At 51.2% G+C, this 15,859-nt stretch overlaps 1 protein-coding gene across 1 annotated transcript in view; it reads left to right on the top strand.

Moving 5' to 3' along the window:
- Positions 1 to 9,912, top strand: part of LOC144166949 (activating molecule in BECN1-regulated autophagy protein 1-like) — a 78,037-nt gene extending 68,125 nt beyond the window's left edge. The window contains exons 13-16 of the mRNA XM_077696384.1: positions 7,133 to 7,192; positions 9,105 to 9,283; positions 9,364 to 9,505; positions 9,657 to 9,912. Of these exons, the coding sequence (XP_077552510.1) occupies positions 7,133 to 7,192; positions 9,105 to 9,283; positions 9,364 to 9,505; positions 9,657 to 9,800 (525 nt within the window). The 3' untranslated portion in view covers positions 9,801 to 9,912. The remainder of the gene's footprint in view (positions 1 to 7,132; positions 7,193 to 9,104; positions 9,284 to 9,363; positions 9,506 to 9,656) is intronic.
- Positions 9,913 to 15,859: the final 5,947 nt, after the last annotated feature.

Below are 15,859 nucleotides of genomic sequence, written 5' to 3'. Positions count from 1 at the left end.
GAAAATTTTTTACCGTATAATGCGGAATATAGGTCGAGGCGGAATATAGGTCGACCCCCTTACCTTGTAGCCGAAAAATGCCAAAAAAATAATTAGGTAACAACCATGTTTTTATTGAGACTATAACTTGTTTCGTCTCAGATTACTCATTTAAAACTGTCTGAAGTATCGTCGGACGACTGCTTCTGGCTCGCTGTTGTCCACACAGCAGGTCGTCTTGGGTGCAGTCCAGGCACTTCTTAAACACACTCAAGACAATGTCATCGTGAAGCGAGGGCAAAGCATGGGACACTCGTGTGCAGACCGGAGCGACAGCCAGTCTGTGCAGGCGGTCAGCAAACATCTTGGGGTATCCATTTGTAGAGACATCGCACGACGCTAGCGGACAAAATTTGCCCCTTTTGTAGAGCAGCACAGGTGCACAGAGCAGCGCCCATGAAATGATGCCTTCCGAGCGTTGCATACCCAGAGCTGCCCCTTCAGCTAACGCCGCTAGCAATACTTCTTTTGGTGATTCCGAACTGGCGCAAGGCGGACACGTCATTGGCCTTGGGAAACCCCCAACTTTTCTTTTAAATGCTGCTGTGAACTCGCACCAAGTGCCTAAACTCATTTCGAGCAAGAAGAAAATAGCACGGTCACATTCGCCGACAGTGAGAGAAGCAACAAAACAAAGATGGCGTCGCATACGATTGATGGTGGTGGCGATGGTGCCCTTGCGGTGTGGATGGGCTCAATGGGCTGCCCGGTGGCCCGGTCGCCACATGACAACTGCCAGTGACTGCAATATAGGTCGAGGGGTGACTTTTCGACACATTTTTCTGTAAAAAATCTCGACCTATATTCCGCATTATACGGTAGTACTATTGTTTCTTTTTTGTTTAAGTAACGCATTTTCGGTAGAACAATGCGTGCGAAAACCATGTTGAAAACAGGGAAGCAAACTATTTTTAAAGAGATATTTAGAGAACCTACAATATGTAATCTTTTCAGTCGCCTTCGAAAAAAACGGGTTATATTGAAGCGCTGACGAGCAACTGGTGAAATTTGATAGAGTTGGCAATAAATAGAAGGAAACAACGTCATCATACGCCAGTGCGAGAAAAAAAATCGAGATAAACAAAGCTTGAAAAGCGGCGTCGGCTATAAAATGTGATAAAACACACAAACATTCTTTTCATCCAGCCAGCTACACAAATCTCCCGCTCAACGAGCGCCACAGAAGGCGAATTCGCGCATGCCTCCCCCTTAATGCTTATAACTGAAGCTTCAAAGATTTCGCGGGATCGGGCATCCCGGTACCGTTTTAAGATGTGGGTTTCGTTGAGCTTGGGGTAGCAGTCTTTGCAATTCTTGCAGTGTAAGGCTGTTCCTGTGCGCATGTCGTATGCGTGCTCACGAAGGCGGTCATTAACGCACCTGCCACTCTGGCCTGTGTAGAGCCGCTCGCACGAAAGTGGGATCTCGTATACTATCCAGTCCACGCATTTAACACACTGTTTTTCATGCTTCTTAGCCCTGGTATCCTTTCCATCATTGACTATGGCGCACAAGGTGGCTAGTTTGTTGGGCGCTGAAAAAAACTGTCCGCACTCCTGCCTTGTCGCCTATCTTCAGGGGGTGTGAAACGCCGTGAACATAGGGGATGACGTTGAGGCAGCCCCTGGTCTGAAGGTAATGCCAGGGGCCGCCTCAATGTCATCCCCTACGTTCACGGCGCTTCTTTGTTCATCTCGATTTTCTTTCTCGCACTGGTGTTTGATTATGTTGTTTCCTTCTTCTATTTATTGCCAACTCTAATCAAATTCCCTCTCTCTGTCCAAGTTTGTCGCGCTGTTTCCTAAGGTGTCGGGTGTACCCAACCACCCCAAAGTCAAGCTTTAGTTACTAGAAAATATGGAAGCTAAGCGGGCGCTAAACAGGGTTCCAAAGGTTGCGATTTTATGTGCGCAATTGCCGGAGTACTATCCGAGGAATGTCCTGCCGCAAAAATGGTTTAAAAGCATTGAGTATTAGCCGAGTTATTGTTCGTTAAAAAGGGCCCGCAATAAAATACCCCCTCACGGCCGCCTCCGAAGCTGTGAAGCTGTGACGTCACTGGCCACCTAGAAAAACGGGGCCAGTTCGAGATGCACGCAGCCACTGGCTCCGCCTACGACAGCCGCTGCCGCTCCGAGGGGCCGGTCAGTGGTCGGCCTGTGTGGAAAGGCCGTGCGGCTGTATGCCCCATATAATAGCGGAAACAAGCTCTTGAAGGCCACATAGGGGGGTTCCAAACAGGAGCGATATCGGAGATTACCACTAGTGCAGGGATTTATACGCCCCCCAACACCTCCCCCTCCAGGAGGATACCAACACCTCACTCCCCTCGAAAAAAAAAAGATTCCTCAACCACGAGCCCAGGGATTTATGCACACTCTCCCAACATCCCCCAACACCCTCTGAGGAAACTTGTCAACGCATAAATGTGGGCTAGTTGGTTCAAACTGTGAAACATGGTTAAGTTGCGCGGAATAGATGGGATGAGTTGATGTCCAGCGCTAGTCCTGTGCAGTCTCTTTGTTGTCCCATCTATTCCATGCTACTTCACCAGGTCCCCCAGAAGAATTTCAACCCCACCTCCCCCTTGAAAATAGAAATTGTGGACAAACCCCTGCGCAAGCGTTTCTGCGTGCGGGTCACGGGGAACTGGTCCCTCCGAGGTCGGAGAAAAGGCTTAGCATCACCGCAGTCATTCAGACACCGCTTTACGAAGCCACGCCGACGACCATCACCAGCGTAGTCTTTCACTGCACTATCACCCCCTCTCGCGCATTTATAAACAGATCTTCAGCGATAGTCCCGCTCTGGCGGGCGGTGACAAGTTTTAGCAGCTGTGGTGCATGCTGTATCAAGCATACACCACTGCACAGTGGGCTGATTGTCAACCAAGCAGGCAGATGTTTTCCGCGGTCGCGCGTGTAGCGGCATCATACGACACGCTACATGTACAAACTTGGCTAAGCTCGTGTGACGGATGGCGACGATTGGCATTCATCCCTACTTGAGGTATGCCGTGCCGTCGGTGCCTGAGCGCCGCTCACCAGAACCGCGCTCGCGTTTCCCCCAGAGCCAAGCACACTGATTGGGTACAGTATTTAAAGGGCCCGCCAATAGCGGCGCCGTACTGTTCGGTGCTTCGTGCGTCATAAAGGCTGCATGAGAGCATTCTGCCGCACGTCAGAGCTTGGCAGTATGGCAACAAGGATCGGTAGGTAAGCAAGGAAAAAAAAGAAGGGATCTTTTTTGCATCATCCTTGTGCAGCCCCTGCTTTACGCAGGGGTGTAATATTTGGTATACGTTGTTGTGATGGGGTACTCTAGCGATTGCACGATTGAAATGGCGACCTTCAGAAGCTTGTTTAGGGCCCCTTTGAGCAGGAGCGATCTTCTGCGACATGCAAATCGTTTTGGCAAAATTTTGAGCCTGCGCATTGATTCACAAAAAATTTATTGAATAGATTTGCTAACGGACGCCCCGAGATAGGCTTATCAGGGCGTCAACCAACCGGGAAAACAGGGAAAACCGGGAATTCTCAGGGATTTTGAATAGTCTGGAAAAACTCGGGGAAAACTCATGGAATTTGGGCTTCTATCAGGGAAAATTAGCTGTACTTTATAAAGGAAGTGAAATTCACGGTAATGCTGGCTCAAGTAACAGCAAATCAAAGGTGGACAGCCCTCCGGAGCTGTCGCTGGTGGCGCCGCCTGGCTCCAGTGAGAACTAGCTTCATACAGCTTGCAAGTCACCTCCCCGCCCCCTGCCAACCCCGTGTACACTCCCTTCATGTTCTGGCTTGTTTCCCAGACTCCTGAAAGGTGTAAGAAAATGTTGCGCGCCACGATAGCTTGTTGTGGCAAGGGAGTCTACAGGAACACCTGGCACCATCTACTCTGGATTCTAGTGAGTTGACGCATGTCGCGAATCTTTGAGTTGTGAATCTGGCGTAATAATAAAAGCACATTTCTCTCAATTTTCAACTGTAAAAGTTCACGTCTGTGTTCAGATTAAGTCTTAAGTATCGAGTATAGACATTGTACCCCGTTTTAAGAGTGTCTTTTAACTGCAAGCCGGCACTATATTCCGCTGCGCAGAAAGACAGCGTGTTTCGGCTCTGTAGCTTTCGCTGCGCGCCAAAAGAACTTCACATGGAGTCACCATAGCGGGCTGTAGTTGGGGGTGTTTCCGATTTCGAATGTGAATGTGAAACTTTTCCCGCTCCTGGGAGGCTCCTTTAAAATAAAAAAAGAAATTTTGGCTCGGGCGGGGTCGAACTGCCGATCCTCCATTCGGGCGACGGGCAAGGTGCAAGAACTTGGTGCACAATGCCTGGGCATTGTCAGTGCTGCCACTCCTGCGCCAAATGCGCCAATTTGCGCCAAATGAGGTATCCTGCGCCATCCTGATAAAAAACCACGATTTTGCAAGCAAGTGCGCCAAAAGTGCGCCAAAATTTGTGTTGCGCAAATCGCGTGCAGCCTGTTACAAGCACTACTTCACAGTGGTCTCTAGACATGTATAACTAATTCGGGTTGATAACTTGAACTCCCTAGCACCCGTCATCGTGTTTTCCGCGGTGAGTTTGGTTGGCGCCGTCACTGTACCGCCGATACAGTGTTTTCGTCTAGCAAGTCATTGCAGCGCTGGCGTACCGTGGTTAAAAACTTTCCTTCTTGCTGTAGTTTCCAATAATTCCTCCTATAAACAATAGGTAGCTTTAGGTGGCGTTTATTGCCGGCCCTCTCCGCTCCGGGATCCAGTGGGAGCGCCGTTTCGCGGCATACGTGACGCGCTCGGCTGCAAGCTCTCGCTTCGCTTGTTGGGCTCGCGGAGGGGACCGCCGCAAGTGAAGCGGGCTGTGAAAAACGGCCAGTCTCTCTAAAGCATGAACCTCATGGAGCGTTTTCTGCTCGCGAAAACGCGCCGCGTAAATACGCTGCGCGCGGCGTGGCAACATGGTGGCGGCTTCGGCCGCGAAGTGGTGTGGGGAGCTCGAGCGACCACTTTTAAGCGCTCTCTAAAACATCGCTCAAGGCACGCACGAAGTTGCTTGTGTGGTAAAGGAGCTTATAATGTGGGCGAAATCGGTACTATAAAACATCATGCGCGTCGCTAGTGAAAGCGTCCATGCAATACCTGCCGGTGTGGTAATCCTAAAAACCGGAGCCAGCCGGCCGTGACGGGGCTGTCTCGAGCGCTTCAAAACCGCCGCCATGAGGCACGCGCCTCCCCATTGGGGCAAGTCGCCAGGCTCCTCCCACTGCCGCGCGCGACGCGCCTCATTTTCTGAGCGTGGCAGAAACTGCCGCGTGCGTGGAATCGTCGACGCGGGCGTGAAAAAATCGCACGCGCAACGCCGACGCGCACGAATCGCATGCAAAAGCTCCATGCGCATTTCTCATGCACATTTCCAGCTAGCGTGGAAATGCGCACGAGGACTGCTAGCAAGCGCCTGCATCTAATAAAATGAAAAAGTAAAACACGAGGGCTTGCCTCAACAATTAATAAACTAGAAAAGAGGCGCGTTGTTTTTTTGCTAGGCAGGTTTGTCGAAGCCTTTCAAAATTCATTATCGTGTTGCAGGTTGTCTTTTATCCACACCAGAAAGGAACTAAATACCTTGAAAATTATGTTTTGTTGCACTTTTGCTATTGCGTGGATACTTAGGGGATTTGATTGCATCAAACTTCTGGCGACTTCTAGCGACTGTTTCAAAATAAGTGGAAAAAAAATCCCATTGCCCCAGGAATGCCAGTTTGAGCTATAAAGAGCCTAATTTGGCTACTTTTTCTTGTGGTAGTAGAAATTTTCTTTATTGGCTATTTGGCTATTCTCGGGCTATTGGGAGAGCTGACTGTGAAAGCTATTTTTAATGCATGTTTGAGCCTGCCAACTATGAAGCGTTTTCAGTGACTTCTTGAAAAAGTCTTCCACTGGTAGGGACAAGGAGACCATTATTCTTCAGCTGTGTCCACCATTTGTGATCGCATGTGTGAAAATCACATTGAAGCCCATTCAATGGCGACCTCCACATCAATTACTGGACGATACTGGTCAATTTTTAGTGTTGAGAGATGCTTTGGACACATCTAGCAGTTGATGTTTAGTTGCTCCAAGGTGCTCCAAAACTGGCATTTAGGTGCTCCAAATTGCTCCAAAATTAATAATTTACTGATACAAAAATTGCTCCAAATCACCGTTCATCAGTGGCACCACTGCATTGTGCACCATGTGTGTGTGCAGTTTTTGTCATTTTTCAGATATTGGCAGTGATGACGTCTGTTCATCACGACCGGGTCTTGCAGATGAGCCCCGTCGTGCTGGCACTGCCAGAAGTGAAGCCAGAGCTCGCTCGTTTGACTCGTGGAGAGCTATCGCACAGTTGCAATACTCCCGACGCAGGAGGCCTTTCCATCAAAAATAGCTTGGTTGAATTTGTCTCATGGCAGCCGATTGCTGCTAGAGAGAGAAAAAAAGGAGAAGGTGAATGGAATGGTGCTTCCCAGTGAAGAGCACGTCCCCGAACGTTCAGACGCTTGGGCCGGACTGAAAGCACCGAGTCTGCCGTACGCTTGCAGGTGCTGAGAGCAGAGAAAGCGGCTCATCGTAACACGGCTTGGAAGTACTTGAAAGGGCACACAAGCGCTTGAAGTGTCTGCCCTTGCCACTATCTGCGGTTAAGTTTTATGCTTCCTTTAAAATGTGCCCTACAGCATCATTTAGGCTCGTTAGGTTGATAAAGTGACCTGTACAAAATATTGCAAGTTCAGCCAATCGTAGGGTGTGCGCGTTGCGCTGTCATATCCGGAGGCTTTGGGTGTGACGTAGGCAGTGCCGCATTTGCTTGTATTTGTAGGTGTAAAAAGTGAACACCTTTCTTATTTTGGCACCGATCCTGATAGTTATTTTTGCGTCTGTATCTGAACGACATGAGGAGCCGATGTGGGGCGAGAAAAGTACCTGTGAGGAAAGCGTTGCAGAGGTAGTAAGCAGCAGCAGCAGCACGTCCACTGCTGTCCCAGCTCCTTCCCTCCCTGCGCTGGCTTCCACCATAGTCGGCACACCCACACTTGGGGGCCCTGGCCTGTGCAGGTGGTGGCGCAGATCTTCAAGCTGAGCCCTGCCGACTCGGATGGGCCGTCGTCGTCGTCGGTGAGTAGTGCTCTGGGGCCCAGACTGTCGCGACCTGCTGCGTAGCAGTTGCTGCACTCAAAAGGGCCACGGAAACCTTTTTGCTAACGGGATGATGGGCACAGCACTTTCAGTGGTACGCTGCTGAAGTTACTGCCGTGATGTACGTGCACACTTTCTCGCCCTCAGGCGGACGTCGGGTCTTCCAGTATTCAATGGGTACACTGTGAAAAGTGGGCAGCAGGACAGCAGTACAGACTTGGGCCGCACAGCCATTACGTATTTGTGCTCAGAATGTGCCCTGAAAGTGCCCCGGGTGCACAGTTACGAAGTGTCTTCAAGGGCACAAAGTTGACATTGCAGATGGGGTGTGTACTGTTGGGCCTTTCAGAACTCATTCTCAGCTATTGAAATTAAGAGTTGGATGGATCTGGTCGGGATAACATGGGACAACAATTAAAAACTGACTCCGAGCGCGAAATTTTCTAAAAACAAAGATGCTTCAGCTCCTGAATGGAAGCCTTGTTCACAATGAAAAGGGGGGTGTGGAGGTGATCCAGTTGTGTAGACTCCAAGATGCAATGTAGGCACGTGCGTACACGTGGGGGAAGTTGCCATCATTGCCATTAAAGAGACCCTAGAGGGTGGAAACAAGTTGTCCTGTATCGACAGATTGCGGTGCTGACAATGTAAATGCACCATTCTCGCTACTAGCAGTGTAAATAAGGCAGAAAATCCTAGAAACGTGAAAACAGCTGCCGACACCCCATATGCTTTTGGGTGCTACGTTTTGTGACGTCACCAGAGTTGTAAACGGTGAGAGTTAATTGGAGAAGCATGCATGGGCATCGGCAGGATTTTGTCTTGGAGGGGGCAAACCCATTGTATTGAGCGTTGCCGGGAGCAGTTGTTCTGGGCTGGCTCGGGCGTGCAAGGGCCCCTTTTGCACCCCCCTGCCGACGCCTGTGGAAGCATCAGTAAATGTTTTACAAGCAAGCTCTCAGCCTACCACCCACCGCAGCAACTGGCAAGCTCCTGTCTTTAGTTGTCCAAAGCACACCCTATAAGCCAGCAGAAACGTCCCACGCTCGCTCCTACTGGCAGACGTGTGGGATATTCCACCAACACTGGGCCGTAAAGACCTCGAGCTCGGGGAGAAACTCAGCGTGGCACCCCGAGCAGCGTACGGGGCGAGTATCGGCGAGAGCCAAATTCCGTCAGGTTGAGGTTCACGGATGCAGCCAAGCATGTGCACTGGCCAGCGATGGCAACGCCTGTCATCGACCCACACCTGCAGAAGACGCACCCCCGGCTAGAGCTATGCTGGGCTCTCTTCTAGAGCGTGGCCTCTCTTCGTGGTCACCAGCGCCGCCCCAGCGCAGGTGGCTCACCCGACAAGCCTTTCCTCCTCTGCACAAGTCCTTCACGAGAGACACACGCACCCTCCCGCTCCCAGGAACTGCACGCACCCTTCAAACAGATGGCCTTCCTGCATGGCTCAGTATGCCTCCCTTCACCACATGATGCGGGCCTGCCCTAACATTCCCCGAATACCCAACCCAGCTCTTGAGCACCAGTGGGAGGCTGCGCTGCTCAGCTCGGACCCAGATTAGCGACAGCCGCTGATGCGGGCCACGAGTGCGGCCAGAGCTACAGGGGCCCCGGAATGAGGACACCTCCCTCCCTCAAGCAAAGGACACCCTTTCTTCTTTGCCAGTGTAAAATAACCTCCTCAGATAAACAGTTTTTAAGTGGCTGGGCATGTGAAGTGATTGGGAATCAAAAGTTTCTGTGGGCTGATCTTATTTAAAGAACACAGACTGAGCTTTTATACATCGCCAGACAGGCTGCTTTCCCGTTCTGCTTCGGTCACGCTTCAGCTAACCATTTATGCGACCCCAACCATTTAGTGTTGTTCCCCCCCCCCCGGCAGTGCCCCCGTGGCCAGCTGCAGCAGGTGGGCAACCTGAGCCAGCCGGGCCCCCCGCAGCAGCAGCAGGGCGGGGGGGGAGGAGCCCCCGTGAGCCTCAACTCGGTGCGCTGGCTGCCCCGTCCCGGAGAGGGGCTCATCTACGGCACCAACCGGGGCTCCCTGTGCATCTGCCGCCCGCTGTGAGTAGCACCACCGCTTCAAGCTCCTCGGCGGCCGCTGCTTTGCCGCGCCGGCTCACGAGTGGACTGCGCTGTTGCAGGAGGCCCATCTGCCGGGCGGGGGAGGAGGAGGAGGGGGCCCCGCCGCCCTCGTCGCACGGGGGCCCCACCCGGGACGCCACCAGCCCCTTTGTCATGCTCACCGACCAGGTGGACCGGGCCGCCAGGGACACCACCATCCGGGTGAGCAGCAGGGGCGTTGCAGGGCAGTGTGGCAGTGCCGGTGTGTGCCACGGAAGAAGCTCGTGGCCACGCAGGGGAGAAGGGTTTTGCAGTTTGCAGCCCCAATTGGGTGTGTCGGCACGGGAGTGCAGGAGCTGGACGTGCTGCGCAGGTGCTGTCCACCGCTTCCCAGACGGCGGGGCCCCGGACGCAGACCACGGGCACGCAGACGACCCTCCGGGGCTCGGCCATCCTTGTGGGGCAGCCCCGCACCCGGGAGGAGTACGAGGCGGCCGGCTGGTTTGTCTCCTCCTAGCCTGATCTCAGCAACCACCACTACCTCCAAGCGTGTGTGCCGTGGCACTCTACGGGTCCCCCAAGCGCCCCTGCTCCCACTGCGGCAAATAAAGTTCCCCTGTTCAGCCCAGGCCGTGTTGCCATTCCAAGGTCCACCAGCATAAGGGGGCGCAGCAGAGACGCAGCAGCGAGGCACGATTCTTTCTTGTATTGATGGGAGCCACACACCCGGAGTATCTTTTGCAGGCTGACAACAAGTACGCAATCGGTTTTGACACCAGGATGCAGTGCCGTGCTGCGCCACCCCATTGCAGCGAGGTTCTTGGTCAGCTATCTGCCAGATGCTACCTGCCTGCATTATCAAAGGACCCAGGAGTTGTCTTTACTTTCCACGCCACATAAAGTATGGCTTCGTGAAATTTCGTGTTACAAAGGGGCAATATAAAGTGCAGAACGTCTTACACTTCTGCCGTGACGTGGATCATTTCCACAGCTCAATCCATTTGGTGAGGTTTGACATGCGGCAAAGTGAAATGTGACCTGCACACGCTGGGATATTGCGGGCAGCGGCTGATTCCACAGCACATCGTGGGAAAGGGAGCAAGTTCGAGCAACGTAGGTCAGAAATGGAGGCAAACGAGGTCATTTATGCAAACATTGTGCGTAAGCTGTTTTTTGTAGTTCTCTTCTTTACGCCGATTATACCAGGGTCTCCTCTTGAGTGCTCTTTAAGTATGACGTAACTTTACGGTATGACTGGAAGGTTGCATTTGTGGTCGGTCACTTCTGCGGGAAATATGCACAGACGTTTCTTGTTTTTCTCTTAGGATGCCCCATGGCGTGTGGGTTAAATGCAGGGGCTGGTTGTACACTTGAAAATGTGGTACGCACACAGTTGAACCCTGGTTTTGCAGCTCTTCCCACATGGTAGCACTTGTCGTCCCGAGACACTCATCGTGGATCTTACGAGCCAAACTGACCACCTAGGAATATTTTAGGAAGAAAACGGGCAACCAGGTGCAGTCGTGCAGCGGGCCCATGTCAAGCTTGTTGCTTGTGTAGGCATTCCCCACTGATCGGTGAAGCTCAGCCGTGCCGCATGTCCCTTGTGTTTCCCTCTTGTCTGCTGTGGCCTGCGAAGGGCAAGTCCCGATGAGCGTGCGCTCTGGCCTATGGGCCTACGATGAGCGTGCGCTCTGGCCTATGGCCCTACGCAGGGCTGTGTCCGCGATGCGTGTCGCAATAGAGTAGGGTGCTGTGTACGTACTGCACATGCACGGCTGTTCAGAGCAACTGGTGAACTTTGTGGTGTGTGTCGTGCCAGCCACTGGGCGCGCATGATTAAAGTGATTTTTCCCCGTGATTCCGTGTGACTAGCACCGCAAGCTCTTAGTTGGATGAGGGCAGGCAAGTTCTGTGCCGCCTTGAGCACGATCCTGCAGTCCTGTTTCGGGCGAAGCCTGCGGCAGTGTTGTGGAGGAAAAGGCTTTTCTCGCGAGACATGCATGCACGTTTAATGGTGGCAAAAATTTTATTCCTTGAGCACAGGTTAACCTTGTGAGTAGGGAAAAGACATTTCCCCTTTTCAGTAAAACTGCAAAAGCTGGCTCGGCCCACAAGCCACGTTGGATGCATTGCATGATATCAAACACAAACTGTTGCAGCTATTGCCGCAGGTACTTTTCTGTGGACATTTTGCATACATACTTTCAAACGAGTCGATGTGCTCATTTTTTATTTTCACTGAAGTTCCCAGTAAAATCTACAAACAACACATCTTCAAATATTGCCAAAATGTCAGGCCCTGTTTCTCTGTATCTAAACAAGCTAGGGAGCTGTATTTTCTAAAGTATTATTCCCCCAACCTTTTTAATTCTTGCAAATTTTAGTTTATTTGTAAAAAGGATTTTCTGTGAAAAATGTGCTGCATTGCAGGTAAGTCTCATTTTTCTCAAATTAAAAACCTAATATAAACAAAGGACATTTTCGAGTTCTTCCAAACTTTCATTAATCGAAGCGAAAGTTGCTCTCTATTAGGGGCTTCAAAAACATGTTGCGCCATTTTTATAGTTTCGTATCTACAAAGCACTTTCTAACTGTGCTGCGGTGACACAGCAGCAAACATGATGGCAGCACACGAGAAATGGACAGTACTACTAAAATAGTACCAAAGTGCAATTGAGGGAACCATGCTCTCTTGCTATTTGGGCTCAAGCCCAAACTTCAGCGTTCACCTGCTCATTCAGAAAGTAAATAAAAATGACGTTTGCCTGTAGGCATGGAGGGAAGAAGGTTGACTTGGCCCTTTTTTTTTGCACTTGGTCTCGCCCGCACTGTGTTCTGTCCATGTGCCCTGCGAAAGCAGAAGACGCGCCTCCAGCGCGTCGTCTGCTCCGAGGTTCAAGCAGCTAGCAGGGGTCGTCGTCGACTGGCGCGAATGCGCTGCCGGCAGTGAGTTGGGGAAGTGTAGCCGCAGCATATCCAATCGCGATGGGGGAAAATGCGAACATGGAGCGCCAGGTATTTGGTGCATACAGCTCAGTCTGGCGGCGCACAGCTGATCTGATGATTTGGGTCGATTTTGATATGCACTGGCTGTTGTAGGAAGTGTGCGTTCCCCAAGCACGAACTGACAACGGCTTTATTTCTCTTGGTCGCAAAAGTGCCCTTGTTTTGGGATGAGCACTGCACACACGGTGCTTCACCACACAATCGCAAGTGCAGCCTGCTGGGCCTCGGGATCACTCTTCCATGCCCAGACACACGAAGAAGCAAACACTTGAAGACTGTGACTGGGGTGAAGCGAAACGGACTGCGTAGGAGGAACTAGCTCTGGCCTTCTGGCATTAGACTCGCTGCCAACACAGACCCTCCAACACGGGGATGCTGGACACTGGGACGAGGTGTAGCCGATTACGTCGGGTAACTCCCTTCGGGGTCTCCAAGACTTAGCACCGGGGACGTTACACTGGTTGCAGAACCAACATGGGGCTATTTATGTCTCGCACCCAGACTTGCTCATCATACTTGAGGGGGCGTTGTCCTTCGGTGAAGTCCAGTGCTTCCTGCTTCCTTCGACTGGCTTGATTACCCAGGTTGAAGGACTGAGGCCATGGTAGCTCGAGCTGCTGCAAAGTCTTGGAACTCTCTCGAACTCTTGGAGTCGTGCAGGGCTTACCCTGTTGATGCCCGGAGTGTCCCTGTAGCTGATTAAGGCGGACTTCTGGGCAAGTTGGTATTCCATTGCAAAACCGTTTGAAGCGCAAAACATAAACGAGGGACGACGAGAGAGCACAGGGACACGCGTTGCTTCCAACTAAGATTTATTAGGAAAAGAAGGCATATATATGCACAGAAAATCTAGGCAAGCAGTGCCAAGTAAGGATCATCCGCATTGCGCAGCAGGTCCTTGATGGTCCGCACCATTCTCTCCAATTCGCTGTTGGACTGCGGGAACCTGGGGCTACTGGTGACATGCTCGAAGCCTGTGTGAGTGTAGAAAAGTGCTTGGTTGAGAACTGTGGCTTGTCACTACGGACCACCTTTGGGACGCCATGATTTGCTGCAATGACAGCCGGTGACGTGGTCAAGCGCATACTGATGACTTCAGGAAAGTGTGACCTGTAGTCAGCCAGCAAAACATAACCTTGACCTTTCAGGTGGAAAAGGTCTACTCCAACCTCCTCCCAGGGAAGACTTGGAATCTGAGAAGCCATCATTGGGTTTCAGCACATCTGACACAGAGACGAGGGTCTCGATGTGGCTGCTCCCCACCATGCCGACTCCTAAGCAATGGCTTTGCGTCGGTTGATACCTTGATGCGTGTCAGGAATGAGATCAAGCATAGAACAGCACCACAATGCGGACTTCTTTCAGAAGCCCCCCGTCGTGGACACTACTCCTTGACAGGAAAGCGGCAGCTCTGACTGCCTAGGCCAGCCCCTGGTGCAGTATTTAAGTAGAAGGCTGCACTCGCCATCGTCGGCTTGGGCATCTTTCCGGGGAGAGATGAAGTGAGCTCTCCAACAAAGAGCGAAACTTGATCAGCAGAGTGCCGTGGTGGAGGATCATCCAGCGGTGCACACGAGAGAGTGTCTGTCGTGGCTAGAAGCTTGCCGGGTGTGTGGAGGACCTGGAACTGGAACCGTATCAGCTTCAATCTGAACTGTTGAATCCGCGGAGGCAGCACGAGCGCTGGCTGGCAGTCTGTTTCAGTGAAGAAGCTTGGACAACGGACATACTGGTCGCAACGAATCACACCATCCCGTTCTAGCTTGTCCAATTCCACCTCGCAAGGGCAGGTGTCCCGTATGCTTAAGAGTCGCGTCAAGTTTCAGGCAGATAGTGTAGGAAGCGTTCCAAGTTCTTAAAAAATAGCGACAGTCAAGTCTCGGCTGACCACAGGGTTATAGAGCCTTGGAGACGTAGTCTAAAAACTTGCAGACGCCCAGGGATTAAATGGGCGGGCAGCCAAGCAGAGGAACTGTACCCACTGCCAAGACGTAAAGCTGCCGCTTGGCCAACTTAATTGCCATGCCACGTCAAAGTAGGGCTGTTGGTTCCCACTCCCAGAACTGGTAGGACGTCATTGCCCAGGCCCTTCAGCTTGCCCTCAGGATCCCGAAGCTTGGCAGAAGTGCTGGGAAATGCTGGACGCTCAACAACTGAGACTCAACAACTGGACGCTCAACAACTGGGCACCTTGAACGATGGCACGTGACCATCTACAAGCACTTCAATGAACACGAAGTTCATTGAAGTGCTTAGGTTAGGTTAGACAATACCATATAGCATAGTATAGCATAGCATACTATAGCAGGGGACGGGGGTACTTTCTTCGCTCGGGTTACCCTGATACCGAGAGAGGTCCCGGAGGCCCCTGCCTGGTAAACAGACGGGGAGCGCATCTGCTGGAGCTTGACCTGGGCCCATTTGCCCATACGCATAAGTTCCCCATTTAATTCCCGCTAACGAATAAGACGCCAATAAGTCGAATTCGGCCACGGCAAATAAGCCGGTTGCCAGAAAACCCGACACAAATGCTACCTTAACCTAGCGTTTGTATGTTTTGAGCAAACGACTTATTACCTACGTAGCGCTACAGTCGTAGTTGAGAACTTATTCCCACACTTTTTGCGTTCGGGCAAACGGGCCCTGGGCTCCGACGGCCACCGCTTGTGGTTTCTTACCCTTCACCTCTAAACACATTACCACGGTAGGTCACAACTTATGTTGGGGGGCTCGGGATCCGTGGTGTCGCCAATACCATCACCAAGATTGCTCAAGGTGCCCCGAGCAGGGATTCTGCCCAATTAATTACACCATTTACACCATTATGACGATTAGGTGGATTAATTCCTCCAATCGTTATCGTACAAATGCAGGATTACACAGTTGGTCCGCGGTCACCGTTATTTATTCGTGTTTCGAGTGCTTTTTTCCAGACTATTTTTCTAGCATGATTTTGGGAGATGCATATTCTTTATTCCGTTTTTATAAAATATTATTTCAATATTGCTCGATTGTTCAAAATTTGTTTTCTCCATTTACTCAGTTACGACGATTGTGTGTTACTTCCACCAATTGCGCATCCCTGTGCAAAGGTGTTACATGCTCTTAGCTGTTGGGGAATGCTACCCAGTAAAAAATTTATAACCTTTTTTTACCCAAGTCGTGCATTGGTATTATATACATATAGCACAGCCTACGGAGTGCACGAAAGAAAATGCGCTTGTATTTTGCAATGCTGCCAGCTTCCCAGAAATTAGCTGACTAAAACTTTGAAGGACTGGAATTTGTCGTGCTTGTCTAGCAGACAAACACGGCAAGTTCCCGTGCCCCTCCCGCAGCACACATAGTGACGGGAACAGATGGGAACTCCGCAATATTTACAACTTCACTGCGAACTATGCAATCATGAAAGCGGATAAAACTTTGCACAACGTTGAAGTCACCTTGGAAGCCAATTGCCACATAAGTGATTTCAGGATAGCGTTGGTAAAATCAGTTACAATACAGCTGTTTTCTGTAACAATACTTTCTCTGTAGACAGCAATGCGTAGACCACAGATGGGAATT

The sequence above is a fragment of the Haemaphysalis longicornis genome, unplaced genomic scaffold (genome assembly GCF_048455015.1).
Source record: "Haemaphysalis longicornis isolate Haplotype H1 unplaced genomic scaffold, Haemaphysalis longicornis Haplotype H1 scaffold_2, whole genome shotgun sequence".
NCBI classification, from domain to species: domain Eukaryota; kingdom Metazoa; phylum Arthropoda; class Arachnida; order Ixodida; family Ixodidae; genus Haemaphysalis; species Haemaphysalis longicornis.
This window is presented reverse-complemented; position numbering and strand designations above follow the sequence as displayed.